Source organism: Delphinus delphis, chromosome 9 (assembly GCF_949987515.2).
Source record: "Delphinus delphis chromosome 9, mDelDel1.2, whole genome shotgun sequence".
NCBI lineage: Eukaryota > Metazoa > Chordata > Mammalia > Artiodactyla > Delphinidae > Delphinus > Delphinus delphis.
In genome coordinates, this window is record NC_082691.1 from 78,925,978 (window position 1) to 78,950,264 (window position 24,287).

Genomic DNA, 24,287 nt, shown 5'->3' on the forward strand with positions numbered 1-24,287 from the left:
TCAAAGGTATCTTAACTTGTGTCTACCTTGTGTCCAGATCAGTGAAAGATTCTGTAACAGTCTTTTCAGCAACTATAGATATAAGTAGGTTCTCTTTTTGGATGAGCAGGTTCCCTGCCCCTGCATGATTAAACAAGGATGGTGTGACAGGAAGCTGGGGCAAAGGAAATGAATCAGGCAGAGAAGGGAGACCCCTTGAGAAGTTACAGAAAGCTTGGAGAGAGCTTAGGACTTCAACAGGTGGCAGAACTTGAGGGGATGAAGCAGCAAGGCTGGCTTTCAAGCCAACATAAGCTGGATATTTGAAAAGTTGGGAGGTCCCAGCTGACATCCGTTTTAGACATCTTCAACTAATTAATACTGAAGAATGCCAAAATTAAGAACAAGGTAAAAGTCAACAATGCATGTGCAGAAGAGCAAATTCCTCTGGTTTAGTTAATGTGGTATCCATGTCTTTGCATACACCATTAACAAATAATAAACAACCACATTTCTAAAAGGTGTTCAAGACAGTCAAATTAGGAAAACCCTTCAAATAAGTCACTCATTTTCACTGCCCCTAAACAAACTTTAAAAAATTATGCTAATAATACCAAAAGGTATTGCAAACAAAGTATTTTTTTTTTCTTCATTGGTAGATAGCTGAGGTTGTAATCATCTCAACTCCAAGAAGTCAGTGTTACCTTTTGTTTAAGAAATATATCCCAAATGTTGGGAGTTTCAAAGAAGCTGACCCTAGACCATATCTCTGTAAAGGTCGACATATTGGCTTAGCACAAAATATTTATTTTCAATGAATTCACTGTGATTCTGTTTGGTAGATCTCTAGAACAACAAATAGAGAAAATGTTCCAAATCTAAGATGTAATTCCATCATAACTCATTATGGTTTTCATAGAATCGTTTGGATTTTATAATCTTGTGAGTCAAAAATATATTTTATGAATTAGTCTTCTGATTTCATGTTCAAAGAGCACATGTCAATGACCTTGATGGGTAACTAGAAAGTGAATGCTGGCCACAAACATGTTATGTTTCTAAATCCAACTTTGACTTTCTGATCTATTCTCTGGACTTGTAGGGGTCTGCTACTGGTTGTCTCTGTTACTTTTTTTTTTTTTTGGCAACATTTGTAGATCTGAAAACACAAATATAAGTTTTTCTTCAGTGAGTCTAGGGTCCAGAAGGAGAAGACATATGGATAAACAAATCAGTGCAATGAGAATTAAAGGTAATTTAATAAAGACATGTTTACATGGTCAATTCCCTGGGGTGATATGATTGGTTTTGAAATGTAGAAAGCTGAGTACCTGTTCACTAAGACAGGGTTACTCCTGCTTTCTAGCCTAAGCCAGATTACTAGTTCCCTTGAAACTAGAGAAGAAAATGGGGTTTTGGTATTTAATTGCAACCCCGCCGTCTGGGATCTTACTTTGCTTCTTCGCCTATGTCTGGCATCGGGGTTCTATGCCGTGCTCTGCCAAGTCTGACTCTCCTGGCTTCTGACTATAGCTTATCCATCATAGAATCTTAGGAATGGGAAAACCCACCCTAGTTCAATTATCCAATCATTGCTTGAGTCCTCTATACAACACTCTTAATAATAGGTTTTTCTGCTTAGGCTTAAATGTCTCTGATGTTAGAGTCTCTTTATCTCTCCCAGCATAGCTTATTCCAATTTTGGATTGTTTTCAATGTTAGAAAGTCATTTTCTCTTTCAAAATAAGTTCCTCTCCAAAAGTAATTTCTCTCCAAATTATATCTACTTGGGGTCATGTGAAATGTTTAGTTATTTTTCCTCAGGATGTCCCTCTAAATATGTGAATACTGATACTGTAGTCTCCTGAGCCTTACCTTTTTCATGATAGGGTCACACTTGCTTCACATATATCAAGACTCTTTACCAACCAGAGGGTCTTCTTCCAAAGAGTCTCTGCTTTGTCTCCATTCTTTGTAAAGCCGGGCATCTGTAGCAGGGCACAACATTCTTTAAGCAATGAAATATGGAAATATAGGTGAGTTTTCTAAGCTATAAAAGATAACTAAAACTTTATCATGATAATAACAACAGTAATTTACATTTGTATGGTGCTTTCTTTGGGAAATAGCATAAGAATAATGTTGGAAGCATGGGTTCTGGAGTCAGACTTCCTGGGTGAAGATCGTGTCCTCACCACTATCGGATGACTAATTTTATAGGTAGGACTCTTTACCTCTCTATTCCTCACTATTACCACTTGAAAATATGGTTCATATTAGGATGAGCCTCACAGAATTAAGTACCATGAGGATTAAATGAGCTAGTACAGTGAAAACCATCAACACAGTGTTTAACACAAAATAACGGGTTGCGTACTCTCTCCATTTCATTACCACACTTCACTTTTTCTCAATCACACTACTCTTTTTTTTGTCTCAGTGCCTTTGCGCTTACTGTGCCCTTGCTTGAAAAGCTGACCCACCTCCTCTTCACTGGCTGTCTTCTCTTCCTTCATATCTCAGCTGAAATGTCCCCCTCTTGGAAAGGCCCTCCCACTTCTGCTAAACTACTGCCTATCACATCACTCTGTTTATTCTTTTGACAATACTTCTCACACTCTGCCATTATCTTGTTTAGTTATTTGTTTTTCTTTCCCTGATAGAATGGAAGCTTAATCGGAGCAATACCTTATCTGGTCTGTCAACTGTTATATTTACAGAGACTAGTAGTGAATAAATAAATTGATGAGTATCACCTACAACTATTCTTTTTATTGTATTTATTAGCACTTATCATTTCTCTTAGTTCTCATGAGTGCTCTCTGAAGCAGGCAGATCAATGAATTCACATTTTTGGAATAACTAAAATGTATAGCAATATGTATTTCACAAATGTAAGGGGAAACAGGGCCACTAAAATTAATAAAATCCACTAAAACTCTCCAAACATTTCTAAGCAGCTGCAGAGAATTCAGTTCAGTGGAGCATGAAACTCCATTTCATGTGCCCCAGTTTGTCATATTAGGAAATTTCAACATGTGTATTAAAAGGAAACACTTATTTAGGACCCAGAATGGTAATGTTACCATGACAGATCTATTTAGTTTAGTCTGGATTTGGCCTTGCAAACAAAATTCTAATGGAGGCTAAGTAACAGAATCTTAAAGAGTTACAAAACAAATTTTCACTGCAACATCCTACTTTCATTTATTTCAGTGAGAATTCCTGGCAGACTTGAATAAAGGGATGCTCACATGAAATGATGTATTTCTGAGGGCCCTGTATTATTTTCTAACCCAAATTATTTCTATACAAGAATCGTTCTTCATGACCATTTTTTTTTCTTTTTTTTAGATTCCATATATATGTGTTAGCATACGGTATTTGTTTTTCTCTTTCTGACTTACTTCACTCTGTATGACAGTCTCTAGGTCCTTTTGTACTAGACTTTTATTCTGTTTCACACTAGGCACTCTATAAATATTTGATGAAGGAATGAATAAATGAACAGGTAAAAGCTGTATTTAATGGAATTAAGTTTTGATGGGATCTGAAGATAATATAAAACAGTATTCTTAGCTGCAGCAATGGATTTCTGATACTCACAGCTTCCTTGTTAGTCCTTGCACGTGACCAGTAGAATGCATCTAGGTGATCTGATTTTAGAGTATTTTGTGATAAGTGTATCAAGAAAGGAGGAACTGATAGTTCTATTTCGGAATTAAACCAGAAACTTTGGTCTTATAGGCAGCGTGTTCTTTAACCGAAACAATAAACAACACTGTAGGAAAATTATCAGAAGTCCTATTACCAATAGAAAGATCTCAGTTATGTTTGTGTCTTAGTCTTCAACTCTGAATCCCTGGTCCTCCCAGCAAAGGTAGGAAACAGAGCCTCTGTTATGCCTCATATTGATAATAAGTATGTGGGCCATAAGCTTTGAGTGCAGATGTGATGGTGGTGTCACTGTCACCACCACTGTCACTGTTCTCTGTTGCACTGCTACTTCCTTGCTGGAAGAGCTTGGCTCTTCAGGTATTGGAGCAGAGGAAAAGTTGATGACCACAGGGGAGTTTACAGTGACTCCTAGGCAACTTTCAGAGCTATTCTACAAGAAGAGTATTTTATTCCTTAAACAAAGGATTAATTTCCAGGGGGTATTTTTGGTTCTGTGTTTGCTATCTCATTGGTAATAGACAGATTGCGGCAACAATGAAATCTTGCTCTGTATTTCTCTCATCTTCCCACTGATAGTTTGCCTGCCTTTTGTTGAGGTCAGTTAGTTAACAGCAAATGCTACACTGAAGTTCTGCGATTAATCAGTTGGCATGGCCTTCGATCTCAATCCTGAATATTAAACACAGTGGACTCATTTGGAGAGAAACAGGCAAATATAAAGGACATAACATTAATCACAGAGTTACCTAAAGCCTGAACCTTTTCTTTCTTTTAGAAGTGATGGCTTGTCAGAGGGTGATGAGAGAGCAGCAAGACCTCTTCATGGTTTCTGGGAATTGTTAAATTTCAGCGGTGATTTTTCTGATTTTGATTAAATATTTGATACCAAGCTACAGCAGTAGAAACACTGTAGTATTGGGCCTCACCACTATCACTCTTCTCATTTTATAACAAAATGAAGGATGACAGAGGACTCTGTGGTCGTAACTGTTTAATAGCCTTTTTTAAAAAAATTACCTTTGTCTCCCCCCACCAGATCTGAGACTGGGGACTGGGGAGATCTTCAATACTCTTTAGCCAGATCTCCAGTTCCCTGACCTTTTCTAATACCATCACACCCACCCTACTGATCTCCACTGTAGGACTGCAACTCCTTACCCTCTCTGCTTGTCCATCAGGACTACTGAACTTACAAAAAAAAAAAAAAAAACCGAAGCACACACAGACACACTTTTGAGTGGTGCCTCTGCAAGTTCATGGTCGCCCACACCAGTGGAGTCCTCAGTGCTTTCCATCAGTCTTGAATGTCCACAGTTTCATTCTCTACTGGTTTCCTCAAGCTCCCTCTCTTACTTGAATCTCTCCCACAGCTAATGCATCCTGCTTCCAGTTTTCCTGAGAAAATAGGCAAAAGGGTTAAGAAAATTCATACTATCTACCAGCCCATTTACATGTATTATCTCATTTAATTTGCACAGTCTAAGAGAGAGAGATTATTGCTTTTCTGACAGAGAAGGTAACTGAGGCACAGGTGAGTGGTGCCTGTAAATGGTGGTGCTGGGATTGAACCAAAGTCAACTCAACTCCCAACCTCTTTTCCTTCCATGGGATGTGATCGTGCTCTACACCTGAAGCTCTGTGGTATGAACCATCAGATTTCTTACTCCTCCATCTCTGAATGTTTACAAATCCATATTTCCTTGATTTTTTTGTTACGTTTCTTTTCCTCTCATAGGCTAATAATCCTCCATCCATGATCTATCTTCTCCCCTTGGGGGAACCTTGATCATGGACCTCTCATTATTCAAACTCCTTCTTATAATAACTTTTCCCCTCAATATATATATACATGCTTAAATTTCTGTCTTAAAAAAAGCATTCCTCATGCTTGCATCAGTCTTTGTATGCTACCCTATCAATCTTCTTTCCTTCATAACAAGCTTTAAAAAAGCTCTTTTTTAATGCTACTCTGTCACCACTAATGTTGTCTTCTGCCTACTGTAGTCTGAATTCCAGGTCCACCATTCACTGAGATAGTTTTATTCTAGAAATACAAGGTTTGGAGTTAAGAAATAACAAAATCCAATAGTTACTCTTCAGTCATGACACTGTAAGCTTTCTGACATGTATGGTATTTACTTTGGGATTATCTCTCATTGCTGGAACCATCCTTCTATGACTTTCAGGATACCATTTTCTTCTAAATTTGCAATTCTTTTTCAGGCCACTTATTCTTAATTTCTTTGGGTGCTCCCTCCTCCCCTTAGGCTCCCTAAATGTTAATACCCTTCAGTGTCTCATCATTGACCTTCTTCTTCCTTATTGACCTTAATTGAAATATTTCATCCACGTTCATGGTTTTAAATTACCCCCTCATTAATGTTCCCCAGTCTCTATCTGTAGTCTGGACTTCTTAATGGCTCTTGGACCCATATTTTTGATTGCCTAATGAGCCTCCATGGAAATCTCAGTCTGTAGGTTCAAAGCCAGAGGCAAAGTCTTTCTTTCTATCCATTCTCTCTATCAACATAATGGGTACCATGATACACCCAGGTATACTCCAGTCAGGATCTTGGGAGTCATCCTTTGCCTATATCCCTTTCTCACTTTCAAATAAAAATCATTTGAACATTCCTAAATCCTTTGAAATGACATCCTACTTTTAGTCTTGAATTCTGTTGTGTTAGTTTGTACCCCCCAAATTCCCTGCCTTGATTCAATTCTTCTTTACTTCTCTATAGGATTCATTTCATTTTCTGATTAAAGCACTGGTGACCCATTAGAATTGTGACCCATTAGAAGTACCAGTCTACTTGTTCTGCTCATTGATTTCATTTGTACCCACCGCCTATTATCAGGTTGGAATTACTTATCTTCAGAGTAATAGTTTTTTACTATGTCGGTGTCCTTAGATCTTCACCTTGTGTTTTTATTTTTGTTTTCCCCGTGATCTGTAAAAACTTAAGTTGTTTATTGCATTATAGAGCAGTAATTTTTATTGCTATTGTTTTCTTAAGGTTTTTATTTGTTTACCTCGGATTTTTCCAACTTGAAAAAGTCATAAACTTTTTTTTTAAACAAGTTTTTTTTTAAATTTATTTAATTAATTTATTTATTTTGGGCTGCATTGGGTCTTCTCCGCTGCACGCAGGCCCGCTCCAGCTGCAGCGAGTTGGGGGCTACTCCCTGCTGCAGTGCGTGGGCCTCTCACCGCGGCGGCCCCCCTGGCTGTGGAGCACAGGCTCCAGGCGAGCCGGCTTCAGCAGTTGTGGCTCACGGGCTCTAGAGCTCAGGCTCAGTGGTTGTGGCGTACGGACTTAGTTGCTCCGCGGCATGTGGGATCTTCCTGGACCAGGGCTCGAACCACGTCCCCTGCACTGGCAGGCGGACTCCCAACTACTGCTCCACCAGGGAAGCCCCAAGTCATAAAATTTTAAACAGGAACTTTGAAGTAAGTTTCTGATCGCTCTCTCTATTTATACTGAACTTCAATTAATAATGTTCTTCAATATCATAGTGCTTAAGGAAGTTTTGTGCTAGCATTTTCCTGAATCAGTTGATAATTACCTTCCCTGACATTTGTAACCCTCTGTCAATTGGATATATCTGCCAGGCTTGCAAAGATTTTCTGCTGCCCTGATGTGAGTGTCCCATTAGGGCAGATAATAAGGGAAAATGCAGTCTTGACTAAACAGCTTCTCGTGCTGAAATTGTTTGCATTTGATCTACTTTCAGCACAGTTTTAATAGCAACCATTATCTATATTCACCAACTGCTTTGCTCTTTCTAGCTCCTAAAACCTCTGTTAAACCAAAACCATAAGCAGACACACTGATTTGTGTGTGTAAAAATACATCGTCATTCTTGTTCTCAACATAGAAAGTTACCTCAGACATCTTTCTTCCTTTGCTTTCAAATGGTGACACTTACTGGTGTGACATAAAATCACTCAATGACTGTTACTCAGTACTTCAGGGGTTTATTTTCTAATCTTTGAGGAAGCTCCCTTTCTCAAGCAGCTGATTGCCTTATCTGAAAAGTGCATACTTAAGTATATATATACAGTTTGCTGGAGTACTAAGTTATGTGCTATACTTTTATTGAAAGTAACACTGGTTTGTTTCATTTTTGTATTTGAATAAACTGAAATTTGAATCCAAGACATTTCACGGCTGATAGCTTTATGCTATTTCAGTGACTTATAAATTTTGGCTTTTGCTATATTTGTTAGCACACATAAAGCAAGTCCAGAGTCATTTATAAAGCTTTGATTTATGGTATATGGAATCTTGAGCGGAGTTTATTCAAAGCAATTACTTGCAGTTAATGCCACAATCATTACTACAGTCTACATTCCAGTATGACATTTATTTTTGCCTCTTAATAATAATAATATTTTTATATGTAAATGGGTAGAGACACAAACATTTTCTTACGTCAAAACCTGGACTAGACACGAAATTCATTAAGATTAAAAGCAGTATGTATTTTTCTTAACGATATCTTGGTCTTTAAAGAATCGGTTCTAAGTCTACTGTTATTCAGAGTTTGTTAAATATCAGTAACTTATGATAACCTTGAAAAGAAACAAATATTGGGATTTTAAAATCATATTTAAATGAAATTTCAGTGGATGTCTGCTGAATACCTTACACTGTATTATAATTATTTTATCTATTTTTCTGATACTAGAAGGTAAGACTCAACAGGAATCATGCAAAAAACAGAGAGGATGATTTTTTCTTTGACTTTCATTTTCATCATTTTCTCACTTTTTTCTTCAAATATTAAAAATCTTCATTGGTATTTTTTTTTTACTCATTCCTTCTTTATTTTAAACTTTAGTTTTCCTCAGTTGATATCTTTATGTTAGAGACGGGTGGAGTAATAAATACTTCCCTACACAGAATGGTTTTTAGAATGTGTTCCTATTTAGAAAGTGTGTGGTACAAAGATACTGAAGTGTAGGTAACTGTAGATATTTTATTGAAGTATTTATTCATTCAGGAAATGTTTATTTAATCCTTAAGTGCCAGGTTCTAACAAAGGTTCTGGAATTACGATACAAATAAGAAACAGACATATTGTAGTTCAAATAAATACAAGGTACCTTAGCCATTCAGGCTGCTATAACAAAATACCATAGACTGGTGGCTTATAAACCACGGGAGTTTATTTGTAACAGTTCTGAAGACTGGAAGTCCAAGATCAAGGCACCAGCAGATTTTGTGTCTAGTGAGGGCTGCTTCCTAGACCATTATTTTTTCACTGTAACCTCACATTTCAGAAGGGGCGAGGGATCTCTCTGGCATCTCTTTCATAAAGGCGTTAATCCTTTGTGTTAGTCAGAGCCCTTATGACCTAATCACCTCCTAAAGGCCCCACCACCAAATGGCATCACATTGGAGATTAGGATTCTAACATACGAATTTTGGAGGGACATAAACGTTCAGTCCATTGCACAGGGATTCTGTACAAATCAGATGAAGACAAATAGAAGATGCCAAGGGAAATGTCCGCTAATTATGCAGCCTCCCTCTCTCTGCTCATCCTGCATTCCTGCCAGCTCAACCTCTCTCATAAGGCAGCAGTAAGCTCCTCAGCCTTCCAAAGCCTCAGTGCCTCCCACTGGCCTCCCCAGGTATGTCTGATCACAGTCTGCCTTTCCATCTCCCCCTGTAGAAGTCCTCGGCATTCACTCTCCGCACTTTTCTGCCCCCATGAGTTTGCTCAGGCTCATCGCTCAACCAGACATGCTCTCAGTTCCCGTCTGCCTGTCAAGATTCTACCCATCCCTCAAGACCTGCATTGTGTGCTTTGATATCCACGTTTACCTTCTTTCATCCCATCTACTCCTTCAGGCATTTGTGTACTTTTTCTTGAACACGCCCCCAACCTTCTGAGATGCAAGAATAAACAAGCCAACAAAGAAACTTGAGCCCATGCTCATCTCCTACAGAGCCTACGATCACTTTCCATTCTGCTTGGAATCAGGAGTGCACAGGATGTAAATACTGAATACATTCACTTGGTGTTCAGAGCCTATTTTCCAAGCATTTAATTTATTTCTACTATGTGCCAGACTCAGAGCTTGGCAATGAGACACAGATGCGATAGCTAAGGTGACAAACAGCATACAGTCTGTGAAGTGCTCCAACACAGGTGAGCACAGCAAATTTATTGGAGTGGTACTAGTTCAGGTGAGTCAATAAACGGATGAAAGAATGGATGAATACGTGAATGAATAATTTATTTTAATTCTCTAGAGCTGACATTTAGTACTCTGCAGTCCTCCTGATGGGTAAATCACCCTGATAATCTTCTGCTGCAACTACAATGCATATCCTAATTTCTTCCTTCACAACATTTGTTAATAACACTCAAGTGATACAATATAGTTCTAGTGAATTCTGTACACCTGCTTCCTTGGGTATGTCATCCTGGTTTTTATTATGACATGGACTGAGGTCTCCAACTGCAAAATTAAAAACATTAATTTGGGAATTTTAAAAGTAATGTTTAAGCGTGAGGTTAACCTAATGGTTCATTATTAAAAACAGCTAAAGTATATTTAATGCTTCTTTGATTTATGTTTTGTCCTTGTGTGCAACCTTAACACTTTATTAATTTACTTTCCCTGGGTCTCTACTTACGATGATTTGAGACATCCTCTTTTCAGAGTTCACTGCAAAAAGAACATCAAGGTCTTATTTTTTTGGACTTTTTCTGTTTTACAGCCTTTTCACTAAAAAATTTCCTTTTGCCTGTTCTGGTTCTTCTATTTCGTCTGTTAATCACAGAAATTAAGGAGGCTTCCTGAACCTGTACCGTACTTGACATCACGATCTAGTAGGTATTTTAAACTGAGTCTACACTCATACACTTCAGAGATCCAGTGACTCAGGATCATTGTGCTGTACAAGGTCAGACAACATACAATTTGGACACGAGATCTTTCTTTATATCTTTCAGCAGAAGTTTAGTGGAGACCACTCAACAAAATTGTCATATAACAAACAGTCAGATGTGATCTGCAGTTGAGTTTAGAAATATTTCTTCAGTCGGTCAGTTTTCATTCTTTCTTTTTTCTTGTTTTCATCCTATGTTAGACCCCTGTGAGCTCAGACTCATAAAATGAAAGACATCATCATTTTTTGTCCGTTTCAGTCATTCAACAAATGTTTATTGAATACCTACTATGTGCCAGGCTTTTTTTCTAGACACTAGAGTGTGGGGGGTCATCTCAGAATCCTGCCTACCAGGTAGGTGGGGAACAAAATTGTGAAAGGGGCAAGAGAAGAAGCTGGAGACTAATTAGAAGGCGCTGGAGATGTCTAAGCCGTTGCTTCTCAAAATTTAACATGTGTGAGAATCTCCTGGGGATTGGGTTAAATTGTAGATTCCAACTTGGTAAGGCTACAGTGGAGGTCTGACTGTCCTGACAATCTCCTAGGTGATGGTGTTGCTGCATGTGAAATAGCAAGACTAACAGGCCAGCGATGACGGTGGCTTGGGCTAAGGGTGCTAACAGTTGAGATGAGAAATGATCTGATTAAGGACATATTTTGAAGGTAGACACAAAAGGGCTTGCTAAGGAGGAAACAGAGGCACCAGGATGACTTCTGTGTTTAGGGGATGGCAGTGATTATAGGAGGCACTTGTAGGGCAGAAATCCAGGGTTCAGTTGTGGATATGCTAAGTTAGAATCCAAGTAGAGATGAGCACTAAATGCTGTGGACAGAACAGGTTATAACTCACATTCAGTGCTCTAGAGACTTAAAACTTTGTGTTTCTATGCACCACAACTATGAGACTCTTCCTAAGTGTGCTCAGAATTTATTGTACTGTTTGAAAAAATGTAAGCAATAAAAAGTGGTTTATTGATTCGTACTGCAATTTCTTTCTCTGCTTCTCTTGCATTGACACTAGTAAAACAAGCAGTGTTTTCTTGTCCCTATGCCAGTGTTCTTTACAGTGAAATTAATGTATTATTACTCAAATTGTTAGAGCTGTTCCCAGAAGCCAAAATGTGCATCATTCTGCATATTTAAAGCATATTGTATTCAAGTGCTCTCTAAACAGAGAGCTAGATTTTAAAAGAAAATAAGTTTTCAGCACCTATTATTGATTCTGGTGTATGCCTCACTAGGAGATGAATGACCAAAATTTCCCTGGCTATATAGGCAGTTTCACGGTGTGACTATTATTTCTTTCCTGGGTTAAATTATGCAAAATTAGCTTTATCACATTATGAGAGCTTGCATGTAAGTCGATCCTCACTGATTCCCTTATCACAAAAAGAAGACGGCATAGACTAGAGTTGTACGGAGTGTATGTTTTCTTATAATTTCTCTGAACATCAACCATGTGAAATCTTGGCCTTACCCATACTCATGTTCTGAAAGAAAAGCATTTGAAAGGATAGAAGTTGAAAACGGTGCGGCTACCTGCTCTTTCGTGGAATGGCGGCAGAAATGCTAGAGTTTAGCCAGAGAAGAGGTTGAGACTTGGACTCACAACATTGCATATATTTTAATAGATGAACATTAAATAAAACATACCCATTGTTAGCACTGCTTGGGTGCTTAGCTAGGTTAATGTCCAGTGAAATAGGTTACGAGAGATGGTTTGTGGTTTCAGGTAGTGGTGAAATAAAGGCAACATAGGGCAATTTGTGTTTAGAGGACTATTCATTCTGTGGAACAGATGAAAATTCACTTCACTGTAAGCAAAAATCTTTAGAGAAAGCCCTGTTTTATTTTTTCTATTGTTAAACCATAAAATCTGTTAGGCTTTATAACCAGGAAAAAAAAGGGGGAGAGGGGAAGGAAGGAGATATTTCAAGGAGAGCCTGTGATTACATTTTTATAAATAAGCCCTGAGCAGATGGAAATTAAACCAAATCGTTCAACGCAGGGATAAGAGAAAGTCTAAAGGGGCCTCCCCCCACCCCATCCCCGTGGAGAGTACTAAGGAAGTCAGAACTTAATTCCTCTCATCTGGACATGCTTCAATCTGGAACCCTGAGCTAGGACTAACTATCTGATAGGACAAGCAGGTTTTCTGTTGATTTGGAAGAGCGTGATGGCTAAACAAGGCCATTGTTGAACCCTGCACTTGTTCTATAAGCATCTTCTCATAGTGTATCATATTAAAACCCAGAATCTAAATCTAGGCATACAGTTGTTTCTCAGTATTGGAGAAGAATTGGTTCCAGGATTCCCTCAGATATCAAAATCTGTGATGCTCAAGTCCTTTATATAAAATGGTGTAGTATTTGCATATAACCTGCATACATCCTCCTGTATTCTTCAGATTATCTCTAGATTATTTATAATACCTAATACAATGTAAATGCTATGTAAATAGTTGTATATACAATGTAAATGCTATGTAAATAGTTGTATATACAATGTAAATGCTATGTAAATAGTGGTATATACAATGTAAATGCTATGTAAATAGTTGTATATACAATGTAAATGCTATGTAAATAGTTGTATATACAATGTAAATGCTATGTAAATAGTTGCCAGTGCTATGGAGCATTCTGGAATTATTTTTACCAAATGTGTTTGCTCTGAGATTAGTTGAATCTGCAGAAGTGAAACCTGTGAATACAGAGGTCCAACTGTAATTATTTTAAGAATTGGTTTAAAGATGTCCCAATTTTCCCTACTATTGTGTCTACTTTTATGTAACATATTAACTACTTTATAAATATAAAATTTAACTTTTGCATGGTAATTTAAAAAACTAACTTCTTCCTTTTTTTTCCCCCAGGAGCATTGAATCAAAAAAATTGGGGAAAGAAATATCCAACATGTAATAGCCCCAAACAATCTCCTATCAATATTGATGAAGATCTTACACAAGTAAATGTGAATCTTAAGAAACTTAAATTTCAGGGTTGGGATAAAACATCTTTGGAAAACACATTCATTCATAACACTGGGAAAACAGGTAAAATATTTGCATTTTGTTTCTGACGTTAATATGTTTATCAGACCTAGAGTATGTTTAGGTTATTTTCCTTTTAGTTTCCTTTGAATGATGTATTCTGAACCGGATAGGAACTATAGGTAGAAGAAGTCAAATAGGAAATTGGAAGTTTAGACCTTCTGAAAATGTGTACAAAAAATTAAATGACCAAAGTCATAATACCATGTTCTCCAGTAATATAACAATAAAGATGCCTCCACTGGAAGAGCTGTTAAAGATAATATAATATATAGCTATTGTAATTTAATAACCCCATCACTGGTTAATCACTTAGTCAATCAGGATTTCTTTTTCTTGGGCATTTTATTTGATCTTGTCTGCTCAGCCTTGTGCTGTGTTCAATATTTGGATGTGAAAAAAGCAATCTACTATAATTGAATTTTAAGAAATTACTAGCCCTTCCATTAGAAAGTTTAAAATTATATACCATCCTTAGGAAGCACTCTCTAAGTTTTTTCTCTTAGTATGCAAAATATAATACCATAAAAAATTCCAGTAAACAACAGATAGACAAAATAGTTTATAAAAGTGAACAGTATTGTTTTTCTGATCTTATAGGTTAAATGAAATCGTATGTATATCAGGAAGTTATGTAAAAACAAATATAGGAAAAAGATTAGAAAAAATATTCACTATAATAGTAGCTATATTGGTGTGGTTTTATCATTAGTGGTATTTTTCTGTTTTCCATATTTTGCTAATATAATTATTTTAATGTGGTAATTTAATTTTAAGTCCCATGAGGGTAGGAATTTTCAACATCAGTGCCTGATAAATAATAAGCATTCAGTAAGTATTTTTCTGAATGAATAATTTGAAAAATTATTACATGTTATAAGATATTATTAATTTAATACATAAAAGTATATTGTCCCAAATCTTGACATTTTAATTACCAGCTTTAAAGGATGTTACAAAGCAGTAAAGCATGTAATCTCTGCTTTATTTTTCTTAGTGGAATGTGGTAAAGCACTTGATCTTTAGAGCCACACTTTTTAGGTTCACTACTGGCCATTTAAAGCACAGTGTGGAACCTTGAGCAAGTTACTTAACCTCTCTGTGACTCAATTTCCTTATCTGTTAAATAGGGATTGTAATGGTATCTTCTTCCTAGGGTTGTGTGAGGATCAAATATTTAATACACGTAAAGTAGTGTAATGCATGGCATGTCGTAAGTGATAAATGTTGACCGTTATTGTTATTGTGTTTGTTGCTATTGCTATTATTCATGAAAGTTTATATCTCTAGCTGGCTGGTGTGCACTGGAAAAAAAAGCACAGCCTAAAAGTTAAGAATTATGTTTTATTTGGCAGACTTTATACTGGCCAATGTGTTGGATTCTGTTCCTAATGCCAACAGTGGTTTCTGCTTAATAGAACAAAGACTATTTAAATCTGATTGAGAGACACTGAAATCTTGCATTAGGGTCTCCAGAGAATCATTAATCTCCAGATGACTCCTAAAATACAGTCAGTTAGTATCTGCTACGGAACTGAAATAGGAGAGTTTAAGATTCTGAGAGTTGCAACGGAGGCTTCAAACATGAGATGGCTTAAACCCCTTCAATAGGAATGGGTCTCCCGCCTTCCTTGCCACAGTCTAGGACAGAAGTTCTGAAGCTTGTTGAAGCCTGGAGTGATGCTTGGAGGCATAAGGAGATGGGACAAAAGCAGCAGCCTGTTAAAGAGTAGCAACAGGCTGACCTTGAGAAGGTTGGGGGTACCCCCAGGAAAAGACTTCCTCTTTCCACTCCTCTGTTCCTTCTCCCTTTAACTATCCCGTCACTACCCTCTGATGCATTAGGGGAGCAGGGCTTTGGACACCAAACAAACAAATCTTGGAACACCAAACAGACAGGGCAGGTGGACTGCCTGTCTCCTGCTTTTAGTGCTGTATAGCAGTGAAGGTCTTAGGTTTATTTTACATTTGTGGCAATAGGATACATTAAGTATACTATGCAGAGTTACAAAGTTCAGCTTCCAAAATGGTAACTTTTTCTAAATTTATCAAATAAATGATTTTATCAATGTACTTTAATAGATGAAAATTTAGTTAAATTTGCAATTTTGATTCTCAGAAACTTAGATGCAATTTTATTGTTTTTTTTAAGTGGAAATTAATCTCACAAATGACTACCGTCTCAGTGGAGGAGTTTCAGAAACGGTGTTCAGAGCAAGCAAGATAACTTTTCACTGGGGAAAATGCAATATGTCATCTGATGGATCAGAACATAGTTTAGAAGGACAAAAATTTCCACTGGAGGTAAGTCAATGGTTCCACTAGTTACTATTTCATTTTCTAAATCATTGGGATTTTATTTAGCATATAATTTAATTCATTTGTAATCAACTTTATAATTTATACAGCTATATTTTGTTTACTTAGTTAATATCTGCCTTCTTCACTAGCCTAAGCTCAATAAGATCCATATGTGATTTTCCACGTCCTGGTAATGCAGAGTGTCACATTATAGATGATCAATAAATACTGATGAGTGAATGAATGAAATTCTTTCCATAGCCCAGTAGAAACAGAAGGGGAAAATTTTATCAACATACTGGAGAATCAAAAAGCTTCAAATTAAAATGAGAAAATTTTCAGATTTAAAATTGGCAAAATAAATATAATTATAATAAATAGTGTGTGTGCAGTGAAATATGTAAACACTTTCATACATGTCTGGAGAAAGTATAAATTGGTAGACTTTCTGGGAAGCAGTTCACTTGTTTTTATCAAGAACTTTAAATGTTTTATTCTCAATATTCACATTTCAATTTGTAGCAATTTAGTCTGAAGAATAATTAAGGACATAAAAATTTATGTGCAAAGACTTATTTACAATAATAAAAATTGAAACAAAAGGAAATGATTAAATACATTATGATAGATTATTATAGATCTTGTAAAAATCATGTTTTTCAACTATTTATTTACACAGAAAAAGTTCATCATAAGTGCTTTTAAAAAGTGGAATGTAAAATAGTATACACAGTCTTTTTTTTTAATTAATTAATTAAGTATTTAATTTTGGCTGCGTTGGGTCTTCCTTGCTGCGCGCAGGCCTTCTCTAGTTGCGGTGAGCGGGGGCTACTCTTCGTTTAGGTGCGCGGGCTTCTCATTGTGGTGGCTTCTCTTATTGTGGAGCATGGGCTCCATGCGCAAGGGCTTCAGTAGTTGTGACTTGTGGACTCTAGAGCGCACACTCAGTAATTGTGGCGCATGGGCTTAGTAGCTCCGCGGCATGTGGGATCTTCCCCGACCAGGGCTTGAACCCGTATACACAGTATTATTATTCCAAATTTTGTAAAACATGAAACTAATTAGTGGCTGAGAGTACAGTCTGAGTCAAATGGACGAGGCTTGAATACTGGCTTCACCATCTAGTTAGTAGCTATATGACATGACATTGTAAAAATTATTTAATTTCCCTAAGCTTCTGTTTCTGTTCTGTGAAATTGACATAATAGTAGTAGCACATCTCTGTAAAGTTATTATGAGGATTAAATGAAAGATTGAATTATTGCTATTGTAAAAATAATTGAAGGAAACCAAGAAAACATTAATAGTGATTTTCTCTGGGTGATGGCATTATAGGTGCCTTTTCTTTTCTCCTTTGAAGTTGCCATATTTTCAATATTACCTGTAATGAATCTGTATTACTTTTATAATCCAAAATAGTTATTGATAATAAAAATAAGATAAAGTAGTTATTTCATAAAGGATTAAAATATTTTAATGTGGAGAAGCACATTCAAGTTTATGACTTATAACTTTTTAAATATCCTTAAAGAAAAGCATATTTATCAAATTTGGTTTGTTAAAAATATGAAAGTCAACCCATTAAACACATAACATTCTCACTTCCGAGAGTTTAGCTCTCTCACAATACTACTTAGAACAATGGTGAAAATCAAGAAAAACTCTAACAATAACAAAAGCTGTGATTCAGCAAAATAAATTATACAGAATCTGTGTACTAAACCTCACGTACTTTTCTTATTTAAAAGCCCCTCAAGTTGTCTCTCAGAGATGTCATTTGTTTGTTGTTTGCTTTTTATTTTATTTTTAAAAACATTCATGGTTTTAATTTTATTTATTTATTTTTTTGGCCGTGCCATGTGGCTTAGCGGGATCTTGGTTCCCTGACCAGGGATTGAACCTGGGCCCACAGCAGTGAAAGCCCAGAATCCTAACCACTAGACCGCCAGGGAATTCCATCTTGTTTGTTTTTCAAAACACTCTCCACGTAATTGTGCAAGCAGGGAAACTGGGGGGTATGCGTGACCTGCTCTTTCTTTCCGGCCTCTCACATCCTATAATCAGCGCCTCAGTTCTGCCCCTAAATGATGTGGGAGGTCAGAAAAAGGTTCAAACCACCTTTGTCTCTTACTTGAGTATCTAAGTCCCTGCAGCTAGTTTCTCTCCAGTCTTAATCCCTTCTGCTCTCCCCCCTTCTCCCCAGCCCTGCCCCCTTCCCATCAGGGACTTCTATTGCCCTCCAGCCCAAACTGCTGGGACTGCCTGTGTGGCCCCTGCCTACTTCTCCAGCCTCATATCTCTCTTCTCCTCTCACGTGTGCTCAACTGAACTTCTAACAAACTACTTTCCATTTCCCACACTTCTCATACTTTCTTGCCTGTAGGCCTTTTCCTAGCCGGTCCCTCTGACCTGAACACACATTCATCTCTTCTGCTTTTTCCTCTGTCAACTTGAAAGCCACTCATGCTTCAGGGGTCAACTTGGAAATCCTCTCTCTGAAAAGGTTTTGGTGACCACCCAAGGCAGGAGCCACACTGCCTTCCTCTGCTTCACACCTGCTATTTCTCTGATCCATAGCCCTAACTGCACATTAATCTTTTCAGAGACTTTCTGCTCTTCCCTTAATTATATGTCTAAACTACCTGAGTTATCAAATTTCCAAGCCCATGACCCTAGGAGCACCAGCTTGTAAGTGAGAGTGGAGGCTGTTATAGATAGATGTGTGGACTGAAGTAGAAATGAACAAGGGATAGCCTCGCACCAGGGGGGAGAGACTTAAAATAAGGAATTTATGACTCCTTTGGTATTTTTTAGGTAGAAGCAGAGAGTTCTTGAGAGTTTCACTGTTAGTAGAGCACAATACAATAATGTCCAAAAACTGGTAGCTCAGACCATCAAGAAAGGCATGTCCATTCAGGAAAGAATGAAACCATATTTGAAAGAATTCCATCAAAATAGTGAAAATAACATTTGATAATTTATTACATTTGATAATTGCTCTAGTAAATTATTCAGTGTCCCCTGGTAATCACAAAGTGGTCATTTCAGTTCTAGATCTGTCCAACTTCGTATTTCTTTCTTCATTGAAGGATAAGTGATAGTTGTGTATACATGTAATTGATAAAATATTTTGAAAATTCACAAAATATAGAATTATATAGTTTATAGAATTTTTCAAATAGAATTTAATGAACTGATAAATTATTTTATTGTCTTTTTGCTGACTTTTTTGTGAAGTCTTTGTATGTAATAAAGCCATCTTTGTTACATTTATAGATGCAAATCTACTGCTTTGATGCGGACCGATTTTCAAGTTTTGAGGAAGCCATTAAAGGAAAAGGGAAGTTAAGAGCTTTATCCATTTTATTTGAGGTAATCATTATACAGAGATTTAGCACTAACTTTTCAATCATGGGGAATATCAAAACACACTTTTTTACAAATAGAAGGGCTCATAAGTGGAATGATAACTGGTGATTATTTTCAAAGAGAACAACCTCTTGGCTGGTATGTTTAAAAGGGGACTCTTGTATTTGTCAATTGGATATGTCACTTCCAGCTGGAGCAAATCTGTGCACTCGTACACTACAAGATTTGCTTATTCACAAAGCATCAGGATGATACAGCAGTAACTGTGAATCGTAACATTTTAAAATGTCCTTTTCTTCATGGAAAATTTGAAAATTATCTGGTTTTTGTTTGGTTTATTCTTAACTTGCTGTGAAAAAAAAGTGTCTATTTAGGACATTACTTTTGAATACTTAAAATAGAATTTACTAATCTTTACATTTTATTGAATAATTAGTCAAATATTTTATGCAACTTTTAGAACATCATTCTTCTTTCACAGGTTGGAATAGAAGAAAATTTGGATTACAAAGCAATTATTGATGGAGTTGAGAGTGTTAGTCGTTTCGGTAAGCTATTTGGAGAAATCTCTTCTTCCAGATTTACTGGAATGCATATGAATTTTTACAATGTTTTTACAATGTTATAAAAATCACTTGTTCCAAGGAAGAAGGGCAGACATTTATAAAGAGGAGGAATCTCTCACATCTTACACTTGACGGTTTATACACTTCTCACTAAAGAACAATTCATCAGAAATTTTTGTCACATAAAATCATAAAACGTTAATGTAAGTAGGAAGTTGGAAGTTTTCTAATTCTTTTATTGAAAATAATCTAATCACATTATGCATTTAAACGTATTTTTATTCTGTCTCTGCATTGTACATCTGTAAAAGACTCTATAATCTGAAACCAGTTAATTTTATAAAAATTATATTTTAAAGTGAAAAGGGAATTGTTACTCAAGTTCAAATGTATTCCCTGGTGGTTTCCTTGATAAGTCCTTTGCTTTATCAATATGATGAGATAAGATTTTTGGAAGGTGAATGCCCACGTAGAACAAGGTTCACTATACTTTTATACTGTTCTGCCTGCTATCTCACGGATCTTGTAATTGGTCACAGCAAATGCTTTTGACAACATTGGCAAGAGACAGCAAACCTGTTGTTATTGTTGTTTTATTTTTATTAAGCAGAGTATTAATGTTGTCCTGAGTTATCAGTAAAGGAGGAGTATTCCTCTCCGGGAAGCTGCAAAATGTGAAATCAGAAACACAACTCACATAGATCCTTTTCCCGAAAGCAGAAATCTGGCCTAGGGTTGATTCATCTTTGTCAATTATATGTGAGAACTTGAATTGACCAAACTCTTCAGAAGTCAGGCATATGTGGGCTCCTGCAGTGCACCTTTCTTTCTTTTTTTTCTTTTTTTTTTTGAAAGGTGCAATCAAACGGCATAAAGCTGTTAGTTATCTCCCTCCATCCACCTAGATTGCAGAATTCAACATTGAATGCCATAAGCCACACTTAATTTTTCCCTCATTTAGTCAGAAAGTGGAGTCTTTGCAGACTGCAAGAAAGCAGCTAGTTTGAATTCCTAAACTTAAAATGATGTAAAATATGAACCTGAATGTTCCCAGGCCTTACACCAGCCTGTGGGACCACAAAAGTGATACTAACACTGGTTGTTAGTCCTGATTTGTGCAACTGTGGCACTTTGGCCACTCTCTTGAGGCCTCTTCAGTTGTTCCTGGGGGTCTCTAGGAGGGTGTAGTCTGAGCTTGAGAACCAATTTGCTCATGTTCTTGGACTAAAGTTTCTTTGTAATATCTACTGTCTATAAGCCATTGAGGGGGATGCTTCATCAGAGCCTGCTGTCACATAGTACCCTCCCTGGGAATGTGGGTTCCCTAACAGCATTCTGCCTCTGTCCTGGCTCTTAATTCAGAAACAGAACAAATGGTCTCCTGGCTGTCTGGAAACACATACTAGTCTGCCCTCTATCTATCCATCTTCTCCCTCTCTCTCTCTACCCATGCACCAACTTCTCTCCTCTTTTACCAAAAAATAAAATCCTCCATGCCTCTCAGCCCATCTACTAGATACTTAATATTTCCATATACTCAGCAAGGACACCTAAGCCCATACAGTTGTAGAGCTAGGATTTAGAACCTGTCTGTCCAAAAAGTTTGTTCTAATATATTGTAGAGATTTATATTAGTTACATGTTTCAGAACATATATGAAACACCTATCAATCTGATTTGAATGGTTGTGAGATATGATCTGTCCAAACTAAATAAGTTAAGTCCTTCCAAAGTTAAATGTTTGAGAATTCTTGGATTAAATTTAGTCCTATTTCAGAGTCTAGCAAAACCCCTGGTGCCCCATAAACGGTAGGTTTCCCAACGTTGGCTGCCAGCCATTGCTGCTGGGAACTTGAAGGCAGTGCTCGTCTTTAGACAGTGGCTCAGGAACTGCAGCTAAACTCACATTATATGGAGAATATGCGGCTAAAATCCTGCCACATATTCTCCATATAATGTGAGTGACACAAAAAAATCACCACTGTTCAACCATCATTCAGATTGTGAAGTCTGCCTTATTACGGTGTGGGCTGGTTGCTCATTTCCTATATTCCTCTCTAAGAGACAAACCCATTTCTCTTTCCTTCCCTCTTTCTCACCTTCTTTTCTTTTCCTTCCTTCCATCACACCTACTCTGTGTTAGACATTGCGCTCATGTGGAGTGGTGAGGGAGGGTGCGGTTGCAGCAATCAGAGATAATGCATTAATATTCCCTAAGCAGGGCCCACAAAAGGAAAAACTCTTAGTCGAAATCCTTCAAGTTGCAAGAAGGAGACACACCCCAGGTAAATCATCAGTGATTCTCAAATGGGAGTTCTCATCAGAATGATTTGTGGTGCTTTCCTAATCACAAATGCAGGCCAGGAATTTGTATATTGAAATCCTCACGGGCAGTGTTGATGTGGCCCCATCCTAAGTCTCATCGTCCTAAGTGATAAGAGTTGGTTTTAAGTATTTAATGGTTCTTTCCTTGCATTGGGCCTGACCATGGTCTTTGTCTTTATCTCCTTGTCTCTCACCCTCCTCATCTTTCCACCTCCTACTATCAGCCTCCCACGAAGGAGGATCTGATTGGTTTGTTAACCATTAATTCATGTTCAAAGGAAGAGAATCACTGAGTGAATGACTGATCACAAATAGAGCAGTGTTGGCTCAGGTGTGATTCTCTCTTGTGTTAGTAATAGTGAGGTTATTCAGATGAGGTGCATGTTTTTGCAAGCCACAAAAAAACCCCACCTTAGTCCAGTTTTCTCATAAGATGATGGTGCAATTGGAAAATACTACTGTAATTGTAAAGTCTTGTGATATCAGAAAGAAACTTAGGACATGTACGTACATAACAAAAAAAAGTAAGGTACAAAATAGTTAACGTGTCCATAACAGAGACTAGATAAGTGGTATTGAAGTGCCGTTGAAGGAAGAATGGATTCTATACTGAGATGAGGGAAGGAGGAATTGAAAACTTTCTTCTGATTCTTTCCATTGCTCTTAATTATTTCCCCTTTAATTTCTTCTCCAATTTCACGACAGTTATCTATTTCACCATCCCTGTTCAAATGTTCTGTTTTTCCTTTTCTGGCTTCTAGGTCTCCTGGTGTTTAATTTCCCACCTAATGTAGCAGTGAGTCAGTTTCTGGCTCCTTACTTAATTAGTATTCTCTACATCCACATTTCCACGGAACATTTGTAAGATAAGTTTTTTCATCAGAAAAAGGAAGAATTGTAGTCCATTGATGATTAAAAAGAGGTTATTTAATCACAAATTTTCTGAATATCAAAAACATAAATCTGAAAGTGGAAAAATATTCACATATTCAAAATAGTTTCCTTAGTTTCTGAGAACTTGAATCTGAGTCTGAATTCTAAATAATCTTGTCTTGACATTGGAGGAGAGGAAGACATACTTTTAGAAGTTACTAATTAACCCATTAAACCTAATGTAACTTGAATTTTCTAATGGATTAAAACGACTTAGGTTGTGTCTACATGACACTATCAATTCTGTCAGTAGGTTTTTACCTCTAAGATTTAGTCTTAAATGCAGACTGGAAGCCGTTATCTATAACTTTATTAACAGGCTTCTTTCTTCCTGAAGAAGTTTCTGTATTGCAGAAAAAAGTAACATTCAATAACTAACTTTTAAATGGAAATAGTTTTTTTCCTTGAGGCTTTCTGGATGTGTCCAGTCTTCATTTCATTTAGAGCTGTAATACACTATTAAGATCATCTGGTCCAAAATGTAAAATAGCTAGCTAGTGGGAAGCAGCTGCATAGCACAGGGAGATCAGCTCGGTGCTTTGTGACCATCTAGAGGGGTGGGATAGGGAGGGTGGGAGGGAGACGCAAGAGGGAGGGGATATAGGGATATATGTATATGTATAGCTGATGCACTTTGTTATACAGCAGAAACTAACACAACATTGTAAAGCAATTATACTCCAGTAAAGATGTTAAAAAAAAAAATCATCCAGTCCAGTTATTTCATTTTGTAATGAGGAATTTGGGGTTCAAGAAGACTAAAATCTTGCAAAAGCTTTACTCTACTTAAGGTTTTCAACTCTGGCTGCATGTTTGAATCACCTGGGGATGGTCTTTTAAAAAATGTAGACGCACCTAAAATTATAGCCTAAAAATAAATATAGATGCTCAGGTCCCACTACTAGAGATTTAAATTAAAACAGCCTAGGGTGGGGTCTGGGACATTGATTTTTTTTTAATGCTCCCCAGATAATTCGTATACTGCTACTCTGTACCGTACCATCTCACTTAGGCTAGATTAAATTGGTGTCAGGGACTATTTCTTTTTTTTTTTTTTCCCGGTACGCGGGCCTCTCACTGTTGTGGCCTCTCCCGCTGTGGAGCACAGGCTCCGGATGCGCAGGCCCAGCGGCCACGGCTCACGGGCCCAGCCGCTCCGCGGCATGTGGGATCCTC

At 37.2% G+C, this 24,287-nt stretch overlaps 1 protein-coding gene across 2 annotated transcripts in view; it reads left to right on the forward strand.

The window, feature by feature from the left end:
• PTPRZ1 (protein tyrosine phosphatase receptor type Z1) overlaps nucleotides 1–24,287 on the forward strand; it is a 162,764-nt gene that overhangs the window by 73,549 nt on the left and 64,928 nt on the right. For both annotated transcript variants that reach the window (XM_060020798.1, XM_060020799.1), the window contains exons 3-6: nucleotides 13,441–13,620; nucleotides 15,770–15,921; nucleotides 19,195–19,290; nucleotides 19,769–19,835. In XM_060020798.1, the coding sequence (XP_059876781.1) occupies nucleotides 13,441–13,620; nucleotides 15,770–15,921; nucleotides 19,195–19,290; nucleotides 19,769–19,835 (495 nt within the window). The remainder of the gene's footprint in view (nucleotides 1–13,440; nucleotides 13,621–15,769; nucleotides 15,922–19,194; nucleotides 19,291–19,768; nucleotides 19,836–24,287) is intronic.